The sequence below is a fragment of the Thamnophis elegans genome, chromosome Z (genome assembly GCF_009769535.1).
Source record: "Thamnophis elegans isolate rThaEle1 chromosome Z, rThaEle1.pri, whole genome shotgun sequence".
Taxonomy (NCBI): Eukaryota; Metazoa; Chordata; class Lepidosauria; order Squamata; family Colubridae; genus Thamnophis; species Thamnophis elegans.
Window position 1 is genome coordinate 6,144,913 of NC_045558.1, and position 24,540 is coordinate 6,169,452.

A 24,540-nucleotide genomic window follows, 5' to 3' on the forward strand; every position below is an offset into this window, starting at 1 on the left:
TTGTAGGTCATCTAGTCCAACCCCCTGCCCAAGCAGCAGGCCCTTCACCATTTCTGACAGATGGCAGTCCAGTCTCTTCTCGAAAGCCTCCAGGGATGAAGCTCCCACAACTTCTGAAGGCAACTTTCTGTTCCATGGGTGAATTGTTCTCACTGTCAGAAAGTTCCTCCTTATCATGAAATGTGGACCACATGACTGCAGGACATTGAAACAGCCATAATGCTGAGTGCCCAAAGTGTGGTCAGATGACCACCGGGGAGGATGGCCATCAGAGCTTTGGACCCAGGTTGTAAGATCCCCTTTTTCAGACAGTTCATAACTCTGAAGAGTCGTAAGTCGAGGAAAACCAGTACATATTCATCATTCGTACGTAATTCCGTTTCAAATTTTGTTTTGCAATTTCCAATTCCAGTTATCATTAGATCTGTATTAAAGCTTCCTTTTAGCTGAGAATATGATAACTGCAGGTAGCCCTTGACTACGACTGCAATTGAGCCCAAAATTTTTGTTGCTAAGTGAGACACTTGTTAAGTGAGTTTTGCTCAATTTTACAAACTTTCTTAAGTGGTTAAGTGAACCTGGTTTCCCCGTTGATTGTGCTTGTCAGAAGGTCGCAAAAGGGACATTGTAATTGTCATAAATATGAGTCAGTGCCCAGGTGTCTGAATTTTGATCATGTGACCATCAGGATAATGCCATGGTCATAAATGTGAATAATGGTCATAAGCCACTGTTTTCAGTGCCATCATAACTTTGAATGGTTCACTAAATGAATGGTTGTAAGCCGAGGACTGAAAATGACATCCTTCTGCAAGGAAGAGCCCAAGTTTGAAAGTCTGCTCTGAGTGCAAAACACACCGTTTTATACTTAAAACCTTTTCTAGTTTCAAAAGAATTTGTTTCACGCTCAAGATGAGCCATGTCGAAGTCGAAGTGAATATATATATATATATATATATATATGTATATGTATTGTGGCACAACCCCTGGTATGCCCAAATATGGGAGGAAGCCTACTGCTTCCTTTCTCTGTCTATCGGCTCATCACAAGAGACCATCACGACAGAAAGCCATTATTTTTACTGTTGCCTTTGTTACATTTGTGTTGCATTTGTGCTGATAAATAAATAAAGGGAGACTAGTATAGATCTATTTCAAGCTATTTAGCTCTCATCAGCTAGCCATACCCTTACTGGGATTTGAACCTGTGCTGTATTACATATTAAGCAGTTGTGTTAACCACTAAGCCACAAGGTTCTCCTCCTTTATCAGCTGAGCCAGGGAAATAGGTATGTATTTAGTGTCACAACCCCTGGTATGCCCAAATATGGGAGGAAGCCTACTGCTTCCTTTCTCTGTCTATCGGCTCATCACAAGAGACCATCACAACAGAAAGCCATTATTTTTACTGTTGCCTTTGTTACATTTGTGTTGCATTTGTGCTGATAAATAAATAAAGGGAGACTTGTATAGATCTATTTCAAGCTATTTAGCTCTCATCAGCTAGCCATACCCTTACTGGGATTTGAACCTGTGCTGTATTACATATTAAGCAGTTGTGTTAACCACTAAGCCACAAGGTTCTCCTCCTTTATCAGCTGAGCCAGGGAAATAGGTATGTATTTAGTGTCACAACCCCTGGTATGCCCAAATATGGGAGGAAGCCTACTGCTTCCTTTCTCTGTCTATCGGCTCATCACAAGAGACCATCACGACAGAAAGCCATTATTTTTACTGTTGCCTTTGTTACATTTGTGTTGCATTTGTGCTGATAAATAAATAAAGGGAGACTTGTATAGATCTATTTCAAGCTGTTTAGCTCTCCATACCCTAGCCATACCCTTACTGGGATTTGAACCTGTGCTGTATTACATATTAAGCAGTTGTGTTAACCACTAAGCCACAAGGTTCTCCTCCTTTAACAGCTGAGCCAGGGAAATAGGTATGTATTTAGTGTCACAACCCCTGGTATGCCCAAATATGGGAGGAAGCCTACTGCTTCCTTTCTCTGTCTATCGGCTCATCACAAGAGACCATCACGACAGAAAGCCATTATTTTTACTGTTGCCTTTGTTACATTTGTGTTGCATTTGTGCTGATAAATAAATAAAGGGAGACTTGTATAGATCTATTTCAAGCTGTGTAGCTCTCCATACCCTAGCCATACCCTTACTGGGATTTGAACCTGTGCTGTATTACGTATTAAGCAGTTGTGTTAACCACTAAGCCACAAGGTTCCCCTCCTTTATCAGCTGAGCCAGGGAAATAGGTATGTATTTAGTGTCACAACCCCTGGTATGCCCAAATATGGGAGGAAGCCTACTGCTTCCTTTCTCTGTCTATCGGCTCATCACAAGAGACCATCGCGACAGAAAGCCATTATTTTTACATACATACATGCATGCATACATACATACATGTATTTGCACACACTTATGGAACTGAGTCTTTGAAGGTTAGGATGGGCTTAGGACCTCTGCCAAGAAATTGAGATCTTGCTTTTCTCTTTCGACTTCCTTTTTCTCGCAGATCATCTCTGGCCAACAACTCCCAAAAGTTAACAAAAGCAAAAATTCCATTGTGGACCCCAAGGTGGTTGTGGAGATCCACGGTGTTTCGCGGGATAACGGGAAGAACCAAACAAAAGTAATTGATAATAATGGTAAGAGGAATGTCCGTGGAGGTTCTCAGTCACCCAGGCCATGATTGTCCCAAAGGTGCTTTTTCAAGAGGAAACTGGATTTCCCTGGTTTTTCTTTGAAGACGTTTTCGCTTCTCATCCAAGAAGCTTCTTCAGTTCTGACTGAATGGTGGAGGAAGGAAGTGACTTCAATGACTCTCAGAAGGAGTACTAATGACCAGAATATAAATCTTTCCATCTTCAATCATTCAGTCAGAACTGAAGAAGCTTCTTGGTTGAGAAGCAAAACACCTTCAATGGAAAAAGGAAAAAAATCTATCCATTCATCCCTGTCTGTCTGTCTGTCTATCCATTCATTCATCCATATCTATCTCTCTTTCTCTATCTCTCTATCTCTCTATCCATTCATTCATATCTATCTATCTCTACTATCTATCTATCTATCTATCTATCTATCTATCTATCTATCTATCTATCTATCTATCTATCTATCTATCTATCTATCCATCCATCCATCCATCCATCCATCCATATCTATCTATCTATCTATCTATCTATCTATCCATCCATCCATCCATCCATCCATCCATCCATCGATCGATCCATCCATCTCTATCTATCTATCTATCTATCTATCTATCTATCTATCTATCTATCTATCTACCTACCTACCTACCTACCTACCTACCTACCTACCTACCTACCTACCTACCTACCTACCTACCTACCTACCTACCTTTCCAAGGTCTGATTCTGCCTTTATGATCTGTTCCTCCATTCCAGCCACATTATTACCAATCATTTTTACAAAGGCCTCTAGTTTGTCAATCTTTCTATAGAGCTTCTTCATTTCCATTGCCTTTGCATGAATATGTGGCACACTTTCATTAATTAGCAGTTAGCAATAGCAATAGCAGTTAGACTTATATACCGCTTCCTAGGGCTTTCAGCCCTCTCTAAGCGGTTTACAGAGTCAGCATATTGCCCCCAACAACAATCCGGGTCCCCATTTTACCCACCTCGGAAGGATAGAAGGCTGAGTCAACCCTGACCCGGTGAGATTTGAACAGCCGAACTGCAGAACTGCAGTCAGCTGAAGTAGCCTGCAGTGCTGCATTTAACCACTGCACCACTTACTTGAGAAGAATCATTTCTAATCATGTCCAGCATTCCCACAAACTCATCTACCCTGATCAATAAATCTTCAAGACTCTTGTCCAAAGTCCCGATCTGCCCAGCTGAGGCAGCGTTCTCGAGCGGCGAAGGGAGCCGGTAGGAGGCGTGGTCGGCACCTGCAAATGCCAGAGACGCTGCTGTGACTCTGCGAGACGTGGCCGCCGCTGTCACCGCTCGAGGACGAGGAAGACGAGGAGGAGTGAGGCAGCGGCGGGGGCTCCTCAGGGATGGTGACAGAATGGGCTTCGGCCGCCAGCGCCATCTCCCGCCCGTCTTCCGGGATTTGCCCAGCCCAGCATGCCGGAACTTTAAAGCCATGCTGCCGCGCCGGCATGGCTTTAAAGTGCTGGCGCGCGGCACTTTAAAGTGCATGCCGCCACACCCACCATAGAGCGACATACGTCCTGCTTTATGGCCAGAAGGTGTGCCGGCACTTTAAAATGCATGCTGCCGCGCCGGCCATACAGCGGGACCTGCTGTATGGCTGGAAGGTGCACCAGCACTTTAAAGTGCATGCCGCCGTGCCCCACCATAGAGCGAGACACGTCCTGCTTTATGGCTGGAAGGCGCACCGGCACTTTACAGTGCATACCGCCACCCCGGCCATACAGCGGGACCCGCTGTATGGCCGGAAGACGGCGTGTCCCGCTCTATGGCGAGGCGTGGCAGCATGGCTTTAAAAAATAAAAAATAAAGTGCCAGCCCGCGCACCAGCAGAGCTGGGTAAAACACACACACACACATATACACACAAAAATTACTTATAATAATGCAAATTACAATTACTTACAAATAATTTTGAATTCCTCCCTCCGACCCACGACCCACATACCTTTTCCAGCTGTGTCACAGAATATTTCAACTCTCCTCTTGTCTGCCATGATGAAAATGTGAAAATGTAAAAAGAAAAAGGCAAGAGCTGCTCTAGCCAGGCTGGGATAGTTGCTGCTAGAGTCCCCACGTGGATGACTCTGCTTAACTGTTTAACAAAAGGCTCTAAACAAAGTGCCCCCTGCAGGAGGAGGTGAGAGAACCACATGCCTCCTTTGCATAAGGAATTTTTCACCTTTTAACCCTTGCTTAACTCTGCTCAAGTGATCATAAAGATAGACTAAAGGAGGCACGTGGTTCTCTCGCCTCCTCCTGCAGTTTAGCACTAAGCAGAGTCATCCACTGTGACTCTGGCAGCAACTACCTCAGCCTTTTTCCTTTTATTATTATTTTTCTTTTCATCATGACAGTGGTGAGGCCCTGCCTCCCTTGCCTCCCCTAACTGCACATGACTGCTACCCACCCGTGGCACGACAAAACCGTGCTCGTCAAAATAGCGGTGATAAAACCACGTCACTAAAGCCGCGACGTCATCACCATGCGTCATCAACGCCGCAACAACAGCGCGGCGGCAGAAGGGCGCTTTAAAACAGTGCGGCGGCAGAAAGCCGATTTAAATTAAGGTAAGGGTTAGGATTAGGTTTAGGGGTTTGCTTTAGGGTTAGGTTTAGGGTTAGGTTTAGGGTGCTGAGTGCTGAGTGCTTCAGAAGGCGCGGATTTGCCCTCCGTGATTATGTCATCGTGGTAGGGTCGCGTTTTTCCTTAGTGCTTCGGACGGTGCGGATTTGCCCTCCGCACTTATGTCAGCATGGATAAGGGCTTTGCGGTTTTGTGGTGGAACCCTACCCACCTATCTACTTATCTACCTACCTAATAAATGCATATATATATATATATATATATATATATATATATATATATATATATATATATATATATATATATATATAAACATTAAAAATTATAAAGGTGAGATAAAATAAATAAACATTTGGTTCTGCTTTGCTTTTGCCCAGGTTTTAATCCAGCCTGGAACGAAACATTTGAGTTTGAAATTGACGTACCGCAACTTGCCCTGGTCCGTTTTATGGTAGAAGATTTTGATGCCTCAACGAAAAATGATTTTATTGGGCAATTCACAGCCCCTTTCACAAGTCTGAAGCAAGGTGAGTTTTATTTTATTTTTTTGGGGGGTAGCTTTTTCACCCAGAACACCACTGTTGGTTTAAAGAGGAGAGGGTTGTTTTCTAGGCCTGTTGGTATCATGGAAAAGTTTAGGGTATTATAATAATAATATAAATATTAATTTATTTAATTTTTAATAAAGTTTATATGGACCATCCTTTGTCCTGGAAAATAACTTTGGGTGGAATATGGCAATCTGATAAACAATCAATATAAAACAATTATTGCCTAAAACCATTATATAATAACTGTAGAAATCATTCATATGTTATTTATTAATCAAATTTATGTGGTTGCTTGTCTTGTGAAAAATGACTGTGTGGGGAACAACAATCTAATAAAACAATAAAAGCAAAACAATCATTACCTAAAATTGCTGTATAATAATGATTTTAAAACACTAATTAAAATCTCTTCCGTTCATGGTCACAGGGATTTTTTTACGGGGGTAAATTCAGCCAATATCAAATGCTAAGGAAAGCCAAAACCAAGATTTTTATTGTACAATTTAATGTGCACTTTACACATGGGTAAAGCCCCACTTACTACAGGTCATTCTCAATGTAGAACAGTTCATTTAGTGATGTTCAAAGTTATAACAGCATTGAAAAAGGTAACTTATGACCGTTTTTCACACTTACGTCCATTGCATCATCCCCATGATCAAAATTCATACGTTTGGCAACTGACTCATACTTATGACCATTGCTGTGTCCCAAGGTCATGGGATTCCACTTTTACAACCTTCTGACAAGCAAAGTCAACGGGGAAGCCAGGTTCACTTAACAACCGTCTTCCTAACTTGATAAAGTGACAGTGATTCACTGAACAACCGTGGCAAGAAAGGATGCAAAATGGCGTAACATTGTCTCACTTAGCAACAGAAATTTGGGGGTCAATTGTGGTCGTAAGTCGAGGGCCACCTGTACTAAAGGACTCTTATCTCTTAAGAGTCACAGGCAGTCCTCAGCTTGTAAACAGAAATTCTGTGGCTAAAGATGACCGTTGTTAAGAGAGTCGTGCCTAATTTTATGATCTTTTTGCCATGGTCATTAAATGAATCATTACTGTTCTTAAATAAATCCCACAGTTGTTAACCAAATCCAACTTCCTCTTTTGACTTTGGAAACCAATCAGGAAGGTCACATATGGTGATCACAAAATTGTGAGATTCCGCAACCGTTGTGAATACATGCCAGTTGCCAAGTGCCTAAATTTTGATCGTGTGACAACTCTGTGGATGTTGCGACCAAAATAGGTGTGAGGGAAGTTTTCTCAGTGCCGTTGCAACTTCAACCGGAATGGTTGTAAATTGAGGATTATTGATTTAATGGTATATATATATATAGTTTGTATATTCCATTCAGTTGAAAGTTTACTGCAGATCTTGAGGGATGCTGCTGTGGAAGTTTAATAAATAATAATAAAATAAGTTTTAAAATAAATTTAATAAATAATAATAAAAATAAGTTTTCTCAGAAGCTGAAAGAAAAGAATTTGGAGGCAAGTGAACCAATGAAATGGGAAATTAAGTGAAGGATTTTAGACTTTTCAATAATTTCTTCTGTCTCCCCTTCTCCAGTTTATGGCTTCTAGTTCTTCCAGTTCCCAAGCTTGCCCAACATTTTTTGCCCATCGAGCAAGATTTTACCTCGCTGGGCAAAATCCCACAAGGAAATGCTGGATGGGAACGATGGGTATTGTAATTAAGCACCTTGGGAGTGTGGTTGTTATTAAGCCAGAGTGAAGGTCCTTGTTTGGGAGCATGTCGCCCTCCACTGTCCAAAAAATGGAATTGCAACAATAGTTTTTAAAAAACCGATTTACAACTAAACTGTCTGACTGAAATTCTGTTCCCATTTGTGGTTGTAAGTACTTGTGGTATGTAAGCTACCTGCAATTAGTTTAAATTTCTTTTTTTAAATGTTAAAAAGTCCTTCAGATGATTCTGGGGAGTCCCAGCAATGGAAATATTTTTTTTTTGTTTTGGAATGGATCCTCTGAATGATTCTGAGTTCACTTTGAGGATATAGGTCAGTGTTTCTAAACCTTGGCCACTTTAAAATGGCTGGGGAATTGATGTTGACATATCCTAAGGATGTCATAGTTGAAAAACAGCCTACTAAGCCTATTAAGATGAGCAAACTACTCATTGCAGAGGTAGCAATGGTACCTAGTTTTCGGATCTTCCTTGCGGAATCAAAAGTGTATGATTGTTACTATGGAAGGAATCAAGCCTGTTTTTCATCCTTTGCTTCTAAATTGCTCCTTGTAGCAGCCCTTTCTGCAAAGTAATTTTCAAGCACAGAAAACACAGGAATCTTGCACGATCTATTACTGATGATGCAGTTGATTGGATCCTTTTAATTTAGGCTGTCCATCTGATTTTTAGCTTTTTTTTATAGCAAGGTCCTAGTTTTATAAGCCATGTAGAATCTAGTTGAGTTCAGTGGCCAATAAATGATGATGGGTGTTGTGGCCCACCAGCAGCCAGCGGAGCTGGTAGCAGATTCAGCGAGTGAGGAGGTTGGGGAGGAACACGGGCCAGTCCTGGAGTCTGGGGAAGGCTCTGATGAGGGCTCTGTGTCGGAGGCAGAGAGGGGGCCAGGGCCATATGCCAGTTATCAGCTGCCTTCAGAGTCAGACATCAGTGGGGAAGAAGAACAGCTGGAGCCTGTTCCCAGTGTGCTCATGTGCAGAGCTGCCAAGAGAAGGGAACAGCTAAGGAACAAGGGCTGACTCGGGAGTAAAGGCACAGGTGGAAGGTGAATGGCCCCTCCCAGAGGGAATAAAGAGGAGCGAAAAGGGAGTGGAGTTTGCAGGAGACAATTAGATCCATTCATTAGGGAGAAGATCTGTTCCTGACTTCTTGCCAATTAATTGCTGCTACAGCGTGGCGTTTGGAAGATATCAACCTGGCAACTCTCCAAGCCTGATAAAGGTCTGTATTTGTGAAATCTCTCAAAAAACTGTTTGCCAAGACTTTGCTGGAGAGGAATTCCCTTTAATCTAAATAAAAGAGTTTTTATTGGAATGAGGAGTTGGCTTCATGATCTTGGGAAGCCTAGGTCAGAAAAATGGGGATAAACGTGACAATGATGGTGGCATCTTCCCAATTTGGACAACCTTTATGCCTAGAGATCTATCAAAAAAAAAAAAAAGAGATTAGGAATAATCTAAACTGTTCATAGCTAGTGCAACAGGAAGAAGCTGAGTTCAATGCAGAGATGTTATTAACTTCTTTTTTTCCCAATTTCCTTTGTCTTAATATATTGTAGACTGTGTTTGTTAAAAATCTATACTGTTTACGGGCTCTGGGAAGTCGGGGGGGGGGGAAGGGAGGTGGGGTGTTAGGGGGGAGGGGGGGAGGGGGGATATATAGTATGTGCTAGATACTAAAGTAACACGATTGCACTTGTATACTGTTGCTCTTTAATTCCACTGTAAAAATAGGACAAGCTGAATATATTAATAGATAGTAGAAATACACCGAAGGGAGGAGTAGAGGGACAGAAGAAAGAGGGGTAGAGAGGGTGGGAGAGAGGACTGGAGGGAGGGGGAGGAGGAAGGGAGTGAGTGTATCGGGAGAGAGGAGTGGAAGAGGGGCAGGGGAAGTAGGATAGAGGGGAATGATGGAGGGAAGATGGAAAGTTGGAGGGGGGCGAAAGAAAGGGTGTATGGAGGGTCGAAGAGGTACATTGGGTTTTTACTTTGGGGGGTATTGCTGATAAGAGGAATGGCTGTGTTTATTGTTTAATGTTATATGGCCCCGATTATGCGCAGTATATACGTGACTGTACGAAAATGAAAATGGAAAATAAAAACACATTTACATTTACAAAATAAAAAAAAAAGTGAGCTGATACTTAGCTCACCAGCAATTAATAATGTCAAAGAAAACAAAGATTAATGCTTCTTTTTCTTTTTTCCTCCCCTTCTCAAGGCTACCGCCACATTCACCTTTTGACGAAGAGTGGAGATCAGTACCCATCTGCCACACTCTTTGTGCATATCAACATTTCGGACAATTGTTAAAAAGAAGAAACAAACTTCAGGGAATGCACAAGCGATCTCGATCTCTCTCTTTCTTTTTTTTTTTTACATTTCCCCTGGCAAAGAAAAAAACTCAGCTCTTCGGAGGCCGTGTGTGGTGATCCATTCGCGCCTTAATGCCAGATGAATATTTACATTGGAAAACAGCTAGAAAAAAAAATTGCCTTTCGAAAGTTGTGCTTTAACTTTTAATCCTAGTTGCTTTTCTAGGGCAAAAGAACTCTCAGGAGCTCTTACTGGTGTTGTAGGAGAGGAATAGTAGTAATAAAGAGTAAATATGTTTCTTTTTAGGTTTATTTTAATGCAATCTGAATTACGTTTGCACTTCCCCAAATTTCATGTTTTCTAGTGTGACAGTGCAAAGGTCAGTGGGGAAAAACACCCATTCCCTGTGTTAAATGAAGGACAATTGCTTTATAAAAAGTGGGTGTCAGAAGGAAGAAACTCTTAGGGAAGATATGAAGAAAAACAAAAACGTCTACAGCTAGTCCTGAACTTACCACTATTTGTTGAGCAATCAAAGTTATAACTGCACTGAAAAAGTGATTGATGTCCAGTCCGCTTACTTATGAGTATTGGAACATCCCTACCATCACATGATCAAAAGCTTGGCAACTGGCATGTATTTGTGACAGTTGCAGCTTTTTCAGAATTACATGATCACATTTTGGGACCTTCTCAGCTGGCTTCTGTTAAGCAGAGTCAATGGGGGAAAACTGGATTCACTTAACGTCTGATACACTTAACAACCACCAGTGGTTTGCTTTACAACCAGGGATAGGCTGCTGCCGAGATTGCTGCTGGTTTGCATGCGCAGAACATTAAAAAATGATTAAAAACCAAGCCAGCAACGGGAACCTGTCCGGGGGCGCGGCCAGCCTGCTGCCCCTACCGGTTTGGTGAGCAAATGCCAATTTCCACTATCGGTGACAACCCACCTCTGTTTACAAAACCATGTTAAAAAAAAAGTTATAAAATCAGGGGCGACTCGCTTAGCAAGACAAATCCTGGTTCCAAGTGTAGTTGTAAGTCAAGGACTGCCTATACATTGTTTTAATGCGAACTTAAAATATTTGATAGCTTCCTAAAAAAAAAAAAAGACTCTCAAATTGGGAGAACGGGAAAAGGAACCTAACTCAGATTTGATATACAGGTGTGATCTTAGAATCAACCTGTGGGATGATCAAAGTGCCTTTGCTTCTGTGATCTGCATTGCTAATCCTCATTGTTGCTAAACTCCATCTAAGGTTTATTAATTTTATTGTTACCCCGGGAATTTATTTGTAGGGGGGAAATGTCCGGACCAAACGTAATTTCTACAGGAATCCCTATAGTAGAATGCCACATTTCCAACCATGGTTGGATCCTGACCATGTTGAAATTGGACTTACCACAAAGTAACCAGGACTAAGCTGGGATATTTCCAGAGTTTTAATTTGGTGTCTCAAAATGGATTTGATGATCTGCCCTTCCTGTAGTTATAAAATAGGCACACCCTGCAGTTTCTAATTCTGATCAGTTTCATCAGTCAAGAAATGCACAATATAAAGGGTCTCACAACTTTCCTGTGACTATAGCATAAATTCTCCCAGACACTCTTTCGACTTTTCACTGGCATCACTTACCTGTTTTCCCCTTGAGTTTAAATGAGCAACAATAAGGACTAGTAACTTGACCAATCAGAGCCTCAGGGTGCTTCTTATAAGGCCAATATTGCACATTCTGTCATTTGCTGCATCAGCAAAGTAGTACTAGAGGAATAGTTTGATTTTTATTTTATTTTTATAGCTGCAAAAAATCCTTTTTTGAGGGGGGGGGAAATCATTAGCTGTGTCCTCACACTGTGTATCTGACTTCTGGCAGTTTTGTGGTTTGGGATCTGGGGTAAACACAATGGTAGTGGATTAAATCCAGGCTTATTTAAACTAAAGTAGTGAAATTAAAGTATGATGGATTCCAGCAAGTGGATATTCGGTTGATAGCATTTTATTAGTAATGAGCTGTAATTTAGTTTAAACCTTGATTACAATCGCGGAATTATTTTTGAAGGAAAATAAGTTGTGAGATTGTTTGCCTCTGTAAATGTTTTGTACTTGCTGCAAATATATGCAAGGTTTTTCTAAGGAGAGTGTTTTATTCCAAATGCAATGGATCGGAGCCGAAACTCAACTTTGATTAGCAAATCTAAATGACTTAAAAGGAATTCTTCCAAATCCACCAGATGAATATTTCAGTGAACAGAGTTGTTGGCAGTGCTTAACAGTGATTTGATTACTGTGATATAATGAAATCTTTAATAAAGTTTTTTTTCCCTTTGAACTGTTGAAAATGGGGATTATTCTAGAAAAATTCTAGGATTGCATATCCAGGTGTTTTGAGTCAATGTCCTTGCAAATACGTACTCCAGGAGGAGTTTAAAGAAAAGTCAAAATGATAACCACAGCTACAAGTGAACTCCTGCTTTATTTATATATATTTGTAGCTCTATCCAGGACTTTCGAACTCTTTCGAGCTTCCTTGTACAAACTAATTTTTTTTCTTATGAACCTCTGCTTTTATTCCTCTGCTTTCATTAGAATTTTAAAAAGAAATTATTATCCAATTAAGCAAAGGTTTGCATTTTCACCTGCTTTCAGACAAGACAGGTTTGAACTAATCCTAATATACAGGTAGTCCTTATGACAGTTCATTTAGTGACCATTCAAAGTTATAAAGGCACCGAAAAAAGCGACTTACGACTCTTTTGCCACACTTACAACTGTTGCAGCATCTCCATGGTCGCGTGATCAAAATTCAGATGCTTGGCAACTGATTCAAATTTATGACGCTTGCAGTCCCCCGTGGTCCCCTTTTGCGACTTTCTGATAAGCAAAATCATTGGGGAAGCCCTAATTTAGTGATTGCAGTGATTCGGTTAACAACTGCGGCAAAGAAAGGTCGTGAAATGAGGCAAAGTTCACTTAACAAATATTTCACTTAGCAACAGAAACTTTGGGTTCAGTTATGGTTGTAAGTTGAGGACTTCCTGTATTCTCTAAGATGGCTGTAGGTATCCTGCACAAAATAAATTAGATAAATATTGTTTTAAGGCTATTGTTTCTGGAGTTTTTATATCTCTGCTCTACTTTTGAAAAGCAGTGTCTAAATCCGGGGGAGAGCTGGGGGATGGAAAGAACTATCAATTTTACCTGAATGGTATCTTCATTTATGATAACTTTACTATAGGAGGCCTGAAGCTGATTTCAATCATAGTGCAATTAAAGGATTCACTCAGGCCCAATTTATGAAGCACCATTTAGTTGGAAAGGGGCAAGATCATTGTTGGCAATTTTAAGACATGTGCAGTTCAATTCCCAGACCTCCGCCATGTTGACTGGGGAATTCTGTTAGTTGAAGTCCACATGTCTTAAAGTCCACACATCTTAAAGTTGCTAAGGTTGGGAAACAGTACCCTAAATAAATGATTTTTTTAAAAAAAAAAAAAACCTGTTATTTGTCTTTTTCTTTTTGGCATCAAAGGAGATTGCAGGCAGATCATGCTATTTATTTCAAAATGGCAGACCATAAACCAGCCAATATTTTGATTTAGTGACTCACGCAGTTGGCATAGTCAGTTTGTAGTATGGTATGTTATATGAATATACAACATATATATTGGGAGTGAATGTGTGATGAGGAATCTGTAGGATTCATGATAACATAGGGAGTAAACTAGGATTATGGGTGTGACATACATGAAATTTCTGAGTAGAGTTTGGTTTTGTCAGGATGCAAGCATGTAACCTAATCTCCCCAGACCCTTTACATTATCTTTGGAGGGCCTTCAGATCACATGTCTAATTTCCATGACATAATATATATATAAGCAAAATACAACTCACACATCACAAAATTTCCAGAACCGTAAAGCCTACAAACTTGAAATTTGGCACATATGTTCCTCTTGATTTCTAGGTGCTCGCTAAGAAAGGATTTTTCAAAATGACCATCAGATCATTAGTATTTCTTATACAGTGTTTATCTATAGTGAGTAACATGTTCTGATACTAAGGAGTTAGACATTCTATTCTCCCTCCCCACCTGAAAAGAATTCTGTTCCAACTGCCAGTTGCCCTATAGTAACATGCTCTGATGCTAAGGAGTTAGACATTCTACTCTCCCTCCCCACCTGAAAAGAACTCTGTTCTAACTGCCAGTTGCCTCACATTCCGTTACCTCAGTTCAAACTGGCAGATGTTCCATTCCTTCACTCAGGAGCGGTCTGGGGCTCCTTACAGTACTAAACATCAGTACCTCACCAAAACGTCTATGCCTTCCACCTAAGGAACTGCTTTCTGACTCGGCAGCGGGAGGGATATTCCCTTATATGTTTCAATCTCTGACCACCATTGAGCCAAGGGATTGTGAACCGAATTTCTCCTGTAATAGATTACATAAATTATGTAATAGAGAATAGTTCTATTACATAATTTCGTCACAAAGCATGGGGAATCCAGCTAGTTACTAAATATATGTAGCTTGGCATAATATTATTAAAAGTATTAAAAATTGAACTAAAGAAATAAAATGGAGGGGCAGATTTTAAATCCCATCCTGGCCTCCAGTAAGAATATAATCCCACCCATTCTTCACCCATCGTGACCTTGATAAAAGCCCAAGAAGTCTTTCATGGCATCCATGGACCAAAAATTCAAATCATATAAATCAGATTTAGCCTATAACTGGAAACCAAATGTGATAACACCTTTCCTCATGTTGATGTCAATGAAGGGGAAAATGCAAAAAGGAAAAAGAAAACCCACAAAAACCACTCTTTAAAAAAAATACAAATAATTATAGTCCACTATCAAGACTGCATTTTTATTGTCATAATTAAAATGGAACTTTTTAGAAAAATCTTTTGATGCCTGATTTGTGGCAAGGAAGGTTATAAAATGGGGTGAAAGTCATTTTAACAAATGTTTCGTTAAATATGAAACACAAAATTTGGGCTTAATTGTGGTAACTCAAGGGTGACCTGTATTTGCAAAACTGACCATGAATATATATTATAGGTTTTTAAGTCCTTCCCGCATTTCTGTTTGGCATCTAAAAATATGTCTTGAGTTTTTACTCAGTGCATTTCACTTCTTCAATTCCACCCCAGTTTCAGACAAGTAGTGAGTCAAAAATTTTCACATACAACTATCTCTATATATGTCAGGTATCCCCCAAATGGCTGCCTCAAATTGCTTCCATTTAAGTAGAACATCTAAATAAAATAATGTTTTTTAAAAAAAAATAAAGAACAATTGAGAGAAACTTTCATGTATTTCTTGTGAAAATAATAGAACAATTTTGTACTGTTTTTCCAGCTGAGGAATCATTTTCATTAAGATTATTATTGACCATACAGATTTCGAGAAGACTTTATTTTTTAAATTGTCCATTTGAAGTTAGGGAAAGTTTCCTCCAAGATCCATCTTCTTTCTGAGTCAGGAAGTCAAAATAGCCAAGATGATGTAAGCCACTGAGCGATCGAAGTCCCATCAATTATTTTTACCTGCATTGACAGTTCTAAGATAAATTTGTGGCCCCATCTTAACCTTTGTTCCCCCCCCACACACACACTTGTAGACTATCCTGTTTTCAGGTGTCACAAACTACCTGTCCTTTTGTTCAAAACAATCCAAACTGTTTCTTCTCATTTTGCTGCTTCCATGCAGGCATCTGGTAGAATGCATCCTTTGTCTTCCCAAAGATATCCAAAAATTCTGCATCAGATAGGAAGAACTGCAAAGAGAACAAAAAAAAGAGATCCCCTTTAATGGATTATTCTTCCTTTGCTAACAAAATTAATAATAAGACGTAGTTCTCGACTTTCAACCATTTGTTTGGTGACTGAAAAAGATGTCTTGTGACTATTAAGTGAGTTTTGCCCCATTTTACAACCTTTCTTCCTGCAGTTATTAAGTGAATAACTGCAACTGTCATAAATACATGTCAGTTGCCAAGCATTTGAGTTTTGGTCATAAGACCACGAGGATGCTGCAATGGGTGTGTGAAAAACAGGTCTTTTTTTTTTAAAGTACCATTGTAACTTTGAACGGTCACTAAATGAACTGTTGTAAGTCGAGGACTGTCTGCAAATAGATCCTCAAATTGGAACCTAGCTGCACACTTCTGAAACTGGTAGAAGTTTCCTCTTGACTGTGTTAGAAAGAATTTCTTAAAATGCAGAATATTTTCTGGCCCTTGGGGTGAAGTTTCCAGTAGACGATTATGTAGCACCACTACAACTCCAAACTTTGAAAATTATGTTCCTTTCCAAAATCAATATATTGGCTACATTCACAAGTGCTGTAAATGCTCTCCTAGGATGAACCCTGCACTCCACAAATATAGAATTCTCCTTCAGAAGTTGGAGCTGGCCCCAAATTAAAAAAAATATCGAATTTTTTTTTATTCTATTATATCTTTGGAGATTCTTGGTCATCCAGGTCTTAGGTGTCTCAAATGTGCCATTTCAAAAGGCAACTGGACTGTTCTTAACCTCAAGGAGGAGGAGGTGGTGGGAAGGTGAAGAAGGAGAAGAAGAGGAAGAAGAGGAGGGGAAGGGGGGGAGGAGGAGAGGAGGAGGAGGAGGTGGAGGAGGAGGAGGAGAAAAGAAGAAGAAGAAGAAGAAGAAGAAGAAGAAGAGGAGGAGGAGGAGGAGAAGAAGGAGAAGAGGAAGGAGGAGGAGGTGGCGGAAGAAGGAGAAGGAGAAGAAGAGGAAGAAGAGGGGGAAGAGGGAGGAGAGGAGGAGGAGGAGGGAGGAGGAGGAGAAAAGAAGAAGGAGAAGGAGAAGGAGAAGAGGGGGAAGGGGAAGAAGAAGGGGAAGGGGAAGAAGAGGGGGAAGGGGAAGAAGAAGGGGAAGAAGAAGAGAAGGAGAAGAGGAAGGAGGAGGAGGAGGAGGAGGAGGAGGAGGAGGAGGAGAAGAAGAAGAAGAAGAAGAAGAAGAAGAAGAAGAAGAAGAAGAAGAAGAAGAAGAAGAAGAAGAAGAAGAAGAAGAAGAAGAAGAAACACGTTTTGCTTCTCGTCCCAAAAGCTTCACCAGTTCTGATGGCGGGGGAATGGAAGGATGGGTGAGATACCAACAGATACTAGTACCATTCTTAGGGTGTTCCCTATTCACAACTTTATCCCTGTCACCTGAGGAGGCCTTCTCAATATTGAAGTTGGCAAAGTCCTTTTCCAGAGGCTACCAGAGTAGAACTGCAATCACCCACATGTACGTGAAAAGGACACAGATACACCATTGTGGGGGTCCTCTGAGCTTGGTTGTTTTCTTGCAGATATTTCATTCCTGAACTAGATAATATCATCAGTGCTAGGAGGAGGAGGATTGTGGGATCCTTTGCCCTCTAAGCTTGGTGATTTTCTTGGAGACGTTTCATCACCAAAGTAGGTAACATCATCAGTACTCTGTAAGAACACCACTAAGCTCAGAGAGCACCAAGGAACCCACAGTTCAACATTGAGCTACAAATATTCTCTTTAATACTCCATTTCTGAAAAAGTCAACCACCCTCCCCAAACATGGCCACAGCCTCTGCGAAGAAGACCTAGGTACCTTCCCTTGTTATTGGGATGCAGTTCATGAGTGTCTTAGAACAAACATCTGGGCAACACCCCAAAATTGTACATTGTGTGAACCGACCATTACGTAATGCTGATTGGGACAGCCCATCCTACCTCCTTTTTGGTGGGATCCACACCTTCCGGAAGCTCATCCACCGTCTTGTTAATCAGCAGATCTCTAGGAAATGTACCAATCTCATTTGCTTCTTGACAAGCTGTGTTGGCGTTGTAACAGTTACTACTATGAGTAATTGCTTGGTCATCCGGCAGACTTGACCTGGCTTCCGAAAGGTCTGCATTGGCAGTGGCAGTGGCAGGCTTATTGCTGGTACTTCTGTGGTTGAAGTTGGTATTTTTCAGATCCTGTCGAAATAAAGGAAAGCTTGTGAAACGGAGAGACGCTTTGTACCTCACTTAGCGGAGGAATTTTATCTACCTTGATTAATATCGGTTGATCAGATGTACCCAGGAATAATCAGTAATATAATCAGGGGTTGGATTCAGCCGGTTCGCACCGGTTTGGGCAAACTGGTTGCTTAATTTTGCATCTGGTTTGCCGAACCGGTTGTTATAAGCACTGGCTGGCCACGCCCACCCCTCCCCTCACTGGAGTCTCCATGCAGCCCGTTAATAATGCCAGGTAAGTACAGGGCCCTCGTGGAGGCCCTGGGAGCGCGAAAAACAGGCCTACTGGAAGTTCCAGAAATCTGGAAATGGGCCTGTTCCGCAGGGCCTCGGGAGCATGGCGAGGCAGTTTTCACCCTCCCAGAGGCTCGGAGAAAGCCTCCAGAACCCGGGGAGGCTGAAACCCCGCACCCCACCATGAGGAGGCGGGGTAGGCCATGCCCCCCCCTCCTATGCCCAATCAACAACCGGGCTAAAAAATTTCAATCCCATCCCTGAATATACTGTAATAAAAATGAAACCCAACTGCAGGCTGCTGAGCCGAGGTGGCGCAGTGGTTAAATGCAGCACTGGAGGCTACTTCAGCTGACTGCAGTTCTGCTGTTCAAATCTCACCGGCTCAGGGTTGACTCAGCCTTCCATCCTTCCGAGGTGGGTGAAATGAGGACCCGGATTGTTATTGGGGGCAATATGCTGACTCTGTAAACCGCTTAGAGAGGGCTGAAAGCCCTATGAAGTGGTATATAAGTCTAACTGCTATTGCTATCTGGGCCACACATCTTCAGCAACATAAAGATGTGTGGACCTCAACTCCCAGAATTCCCTAGCCAGCATGGTTGTCTGGGGAATTCTGGGAGTTGAAGTCCACGTTTCTTCAAGCGCCGAAGGTTGAGACACAATGCCTTACACACACAACCCAATCATGGTGCCAATTGATGGAAGTGAAACTCACACCGTGAGACAGAAACCAAGATGGTATCTGACTGCACCTTCGACCCAACCCTTAAAAATTTAGCAACTCACCGCACCAAAACAAATACTTCATTTAACAAGGCAGAATAAAGCCAAATCTGTCAGAGAATGATAACTTACAAATATGTTGGTTAAATTTTGAGCATGATGGCAAGGATGGTGGGGAAGAAAACTCTGTGGTGCCCTTTGTTTGTTAAGCTAAATATTTATTTATATTGCTTAATAGTTAATCCAGGGCTGGGTTGGGAAGAATGAGAAAATCAATAACAGTCTAGTTCTGGAAGTCAACTTGTTTGCTCGGAATCGGTTACGAGTTTACCTGCTCTTCTGCCTACCCCTTATGTATAATAGAGCCGAGGTGGTGGAGTGGTTGGAGTGCAGCATTGCAGGCTACTTCAGCTGACTGCAGTTCTGTAGTTCGGCGGTTCAAATCTCATCGGCTCAAGGTTGACTCAGCCTTCCATCCCTTCAAGGTGGGTAAAATGAGGACCCGGATTGTTGTTGGGGGCAATATGCTGACTCTGTAAACCGCTTAGAGAGGGCTGAAAGCCCTATGAAGCGGTATATAAGTCTAACTGCTATTGCTATTGCTAGTATTTCTCAACCTTGTGTGTGGACTTCAACTCCCAGAATTCCACAATCAGCCTGCGTGGATTTCAACTCCCATAACTTCTCAGCCAGCCTGGATGGATCTTGTCACTATAAGGCATGGGATGCCAAAAACAAATTTCCCCTGTGCCATCACTGAAGATTTGCTAATTATAAATATCTCTGCTTACATCATCTATGTCCTATGCATATGTATGAGAATATCGTTTTCTCTTCCATTCCTGAAAACATAAAATAAAAGCTGGGCGGATATGAACTCGTAGACGACCCCCCACCCTGTCAAGGACCTTGGAGTCCTCATCTCTAATGATCTAAGTGCCAGAGCCCAATGTAACAACATTGCCAAAAAGGCCTTAAGAGTTCTTAATCTAATCTTGTGTAGTTTCTTCTCTGGTATTATTGTACTGCTAACCAGAGCATACAAAACCTTTGCTAGACCAATTCTCGAATACAGCTCATCTGTCTGGAACCCGCACTGCATAGCAGACATTAACACAATTGAGCGAGTCCAGAGATATTTCACGAGAAGAGTCCTCCACTCCTCTGCTCGCAACAGAATCCCTTATGCCACCAGGTTCAACATTTTGGCCTTAGACAATCTAGAAGTACGCCATCTTCGGTCTAACCTAAGCATAATATATAAAATTATCTACTACAATGTTCTACTTGTCAACGACTTCTACAGATTCAATCACAATAATACACGAGCACACAATAGATACAAACTCAAGGTAAACCGCTCCAAACTCGATTGCAGAAAATACGACTTCAGCCACAGAGTGGTCAATGCCTGGAATGCTCTACCTGGCTCTGTGGATTCTTCCCCAAACCCTCAAAACTTTAACCTCAGACTGTCTACTGCTGACCTCACCCCATTCCTTAGAGGTCTGTAAGAGGCGTGCGTAAGTGCACCAGCGTGCCTATACCGTCCCTGTCCTAACAACCCCATTTTATTCATATCCATTTCATGTATTCATAATCTTGTATATACTTATATCTATTATCTTATACACGCTTGACAAAACAAATAGTGTACTCACTGGACGGAATGGATGAATGGATGAATGGATGAATGGATGAATGGATGAATGGATGAATGGATGAATGGATGAATGGAATACTGCATTGGGCCTTCATTATTGATGGCTTCCTGATGCTCTCCGAACTTGGTTGTTTTCTTGCAGATGTTTCATTATCCAAGCTAGGTAACATTATTATTGTTGACAATGTTTGCTAGTTTGGATCATGGCAAGAAGACTATTAAGGACTACCTTATTTCAACCCCGAGCTACAAATAGTTTCCTTTATTGGTACTTCATTATTGATTTGGGCCTTCTGCTTTTGATTTCACGTGTGCTCTTGGCTTGTAGACAGAACTGGGGTGAGTTTTTAGGAAGAATAATGGCAAAAGCAATAGCCCTTAGACTTATATACCGCTTCACAGTGCTGTTACAGCTCTCTCCAAGTACTTTACAGAGTCAGCCTATTTGCCCCCAACAACCTGGGTCTTCATTTTACCCACCTCAAAAGGATGGAAGGCTGAGTCAACCTTGAGCCGGTCAGGATCGAACTGTCAGCAGTGGGCAGCGTCTGCTTGCAATACTGCGCCACCACAGCTCAATGGCTCAACAGTAATGCAGATGGGGAAGTTGTCCTTGTTCAGGTTAATTCATTTGTTTTATATATCGGACCCCCACATTTCTGGAAGGAAAGGGGGCAACCCCCAGATCCCCCCTTCTTCAGTCAATCAGATAAACTCACCATTGTGATTTCTGATATGGCAGAGACGTCTCCTAAACTGCTCTTCATCTGTTCATACGACTTTCCATCCTAAGAGGGGAAGAGAAAGGATCATGGTTTAGAAAACAAAAAAGTGGTTAAATTAAGCCATAGAGGAACGTTGCCAGCAGAAATCTGAAGGACACTTCCCAGAGGCAAGGAAAATGGAAATTGTACAACCAGCTTGACCTTCCAGAAGATGCTTTTAATTAACATTTTCTCAGCCCATCCACTGTATCCTTCTTTTAATTACACTGAGGCTGGACTATTGCGATGGTTCTGGAGCTTTGGAAGGGCCTTGCAAAGTGCAACTTTTACAAAATAATTAAACTATATTCAATAATTTCTGCAGGAACTATGCTGAGTAAGGAAGGGAGGGAGAGAGGGGGGAAGGAAGGAAGGAAGATGAAAGAAAGAAGAATGAAGGGAGGGAGGCAGAGCATGTCGTTCATGGTGAGATTTTTACCTTTTTTCTGATTTATGAGAACAACCTAAATGAAGAGAACTAATCTAAAATAAAGACTGATGAGAGAGAGAGCAAGCGGAGAATATAAGGTTACAGTCAAAGTGAACGTTTTTACTTTTTCTCTCTCCTTTTTATTGTCAGAAGTCTGACTGGACTTTCTATTCAGCGTAGTGTTAAATGGAGCGTGATTTTTTCTTTTCCATTTTTCTGTTTTTTGCTTTTTGGACTGTTTGATAACGAAATTCTACTGTTCTACTGTACTGTATTTGCAAAAAATGGGGAAAATGGGAAAATACCAATGCAGGAGGGAATTATTCAAAAAATTATGGAATGTGCAGAAATGAGTAAATTGACATTTGAAATTAGAGAACAAGAAGATGAACAATTTTACAAGGTTTGGGATTTGTTTTATCAATTGTTAGGTTAAAAAATCATGGTAATGGAAAAAATGGGAGAACTTTTTATATTTTAAGAATAATAGAATGTATATCTATAATCTGTATGTAAGAGAACAAATGACAGTAAAAATATATAGCATAATATAGGTAAATAATATCTGGTCATAAGTAGCTAAGTTTAAATAAATAAAGAAATGTACATACAAATGGATAACGAATAAGGAGATTATGAATGAAAGATAGAAATGTATAGTAGGGAAAACACTAACTGCGAAGAAACCGATTCGGAACTGCGGTATGATATACGATGGAACTTATTGTTCCTATGTTGTTTTTAAGTTATGTGTTTGTTTTTGTTGATGTGCTTATGTGTTTAAAATAAAAAAAATTATCATGAGAAAAAAAAAAGAATAATAGAATGATATATGCAATACTACAAGGGTTTAGCACTGTTAAACAGATTACGATGTAATGGAATGATGTATGTATGATTTCAATATATAGAATATTTTGCTTAAAATGTAGGAATAGTAATTGGAGTGGAACTATTGATGCAAAATGATGTATGTATGAATTCAATATTTAGAATATTTTGTTTAAAATTAAGGAATAATAATTGCAGTTGAAAAATTGACATATAACAATAACGTACTTATGTTTATCTAATGAACAATTTGTGATTTGATACACAATTGTAAGTGGTGACCATGGAAAAGGACGCAAAAAATCTTGTAAACAAACGACACGCTATATGAAATGGAAGAAGGTTGTAGGTGTTTTATGTTTTTGTTTGTTTAAAAATAAAAATAAGTTTAAAAAAAAAGACACCAGAAAAGTAATGAGCAATTTTTACTCAACGTTCAGGTGACCACAAGCTTGTTTTGGGATGAGAACAGTGTATCTCTCTTTACTTACACTCCACTTGTAAGGGTCCCAGGCAGTGAACCAACCGGTAAAGTTCAGGGGCTCGTGACCTTGTTTGACCATGATGATTGGGGTTGCTACGTCCCTCCCTGCTGGGTGGTTCTTCAAATATTCTTTGGCTGCAGAAATGGACTCCGTCTTTTCGTAGCTGTTGGCAGCTTTCCCAATCCAAAGGAAAATCTGAAGAAGGGGAAAGAGGAAGCTAATTGGAAGGGAAAGAGCTGGGTGCCATTTCATTTGAGGCTGGGGAAAAAGAGTGTGCTGTCATCGCCACTAGGTGGTGCTAACACACGTTATGCCTAACATGTGTTAGCACCACCTAGTGGTGATGACAGGATACTAACAGTTAGGTAAACTCCAATACAGGTATGCTAATCCTTGACTTACAACAGTTCGTTTAGTGACCTTTCAAAGTTACAGCAGCATTGGAAAAAGTGTCTTACAATGGTTTTCCACAGTTACAACCTTTGCAGCATCCTTCCCCACAGTCACGTAATCAAAATTCCGATGCTTGGTGACTGGTTCATAGTTATGACGATTGCAGTGTTCCCCCCCCCAGGATCATGTGATCCCTCTTTGCGACCCTCTGACAAGCAAAATCCATGGGGAAGCAAGATTCACTTAACAACCGTATTACTAACTTATCAAATGCCGTGATTCACTTAACAACTGTGGCAAGAAAAGTCGTAAAATGGAGTGAAATCCACTCAACAATTGTCTCACTTAGCAACAGAAATTTTGGGCTCAGCTGCGGTCGTACGTTGAGGACTACCTCTATTGTGGATTGGTGTTTGGCAATTTTGGCAACTTTAAGATGTGTGGACTTCAACTCCCAGAATTCCTCAGCCAGGATATGATGTAGGCCAATGTATCTCAAAACTGCCAGATGTTATAATATAGATAGTCCTCAACTTACAGCTGATTGTTTAACAACTTTTCAAAGTCAGAGCAACTGATTGGTTTTTGAAGTTTGATGGCCCTTCTGGTCACGGGATTGGAATTTGGGGTATTTGGCAACTGGCCCAAATTTTTGGCGGTTTGCAATAACCTTTGTCATGTGAAAGCAATTTAAAACTTCTGGTTTTCAGCAAAATTGCCTATTGGATATAATGGACTTTACTTAACAGTGGCTCTGTTTGCAAAAAAACCGATGTGCAAACGTGGCAGATGTTAAGAAAGTCCATTTGTGATCAGTGATGTCGTGAGGTGACCTGGTTAATGACTGCCATGACTTATCGCTATAATTCCAGCTCGATTACGGTTGTAAGTCTAAAACAACATGTATGGGACACTCTAAACCAGTGATGGGCAACCTTTTTGGCGTGGTGTGTCAAAAATCGGCAAAAAATCGAGCATAACTCGCGTTGTGTGTCACTTCGACAAAAACATAATTTTGCGCAATTTATAGTTTAAACTACAAAAATGTATAATTGCAATATATAATTGTATTTAATAAACCAAAAACAAATTATTTAACATACCTGCTTAGTAACTTCTTTGTT

The 24,540-nt window shown here is 40.8% G+C and overlaps 2 protein-coding genes across 3 annotated transcripts in view; one reads left to right on the forward strand and one right to left on the reverse strand.

Moving 5' to 3' along the window:
* Window positions 1-10,337, forward strand: part of PLCD1 (phospholipase C delta 1) — an 83,576-nt gene extending 73,239 nt beyond the window's left edge. For both annotated transcript variants that reach the window (XM_032235563.1, XM_032235562.1), the window contains exons 13-15: window positions 2,530-2,662; window positions 5,665-5,814; window positions 9,777-10,337. In XM_032235563.1, the coding sequence (XP_032091454.1) occupies window positions 2,530-2,662; window positions 5,665-5,814; window positions 9,777-9,868 (375 nt within the window). In that variant the 3' untranslated portion in view covers window positions 9,869-10,337. The remainder of the gene's footprint in view (window positions 1-2,529; window positions 2,663-5,664; window positions 5,815-9,776) is intronic.
* A 4,492-nt stretch (window positions 10,338-14,829) lies between these two features.
* VILL (villin like) overlaps window positions 14,830-24,540 on the reverse strand; it is a 73,102-nt gene continuing 63,391 nt past the window's right edge. Inside the window, exons 17-20 of the mRNA XM_032234631.1 lie at window positions 23,030-23,218; window positions 21,233-21,301; window positions 17,600-17,848; window positions 14,830-15,658 (exon numbers count right to left, since the gene is read on the reverse strand). Coding sequence (XP_032090522.1) covers window positions 15,545-15,658; window positions 17,600-17,848; window positions 21,233-21,301; window positions 23,030-23,218 — 621 coding nt within the window. The 3' untranslated portion in view covers window positions 14,830-15,544. The remainder of the gene's footprint in view (window positions 15,659-17,599; window positions 17,849-21,232; window positions 21,302-23,029; window positions 23,219-24,540) is intronic.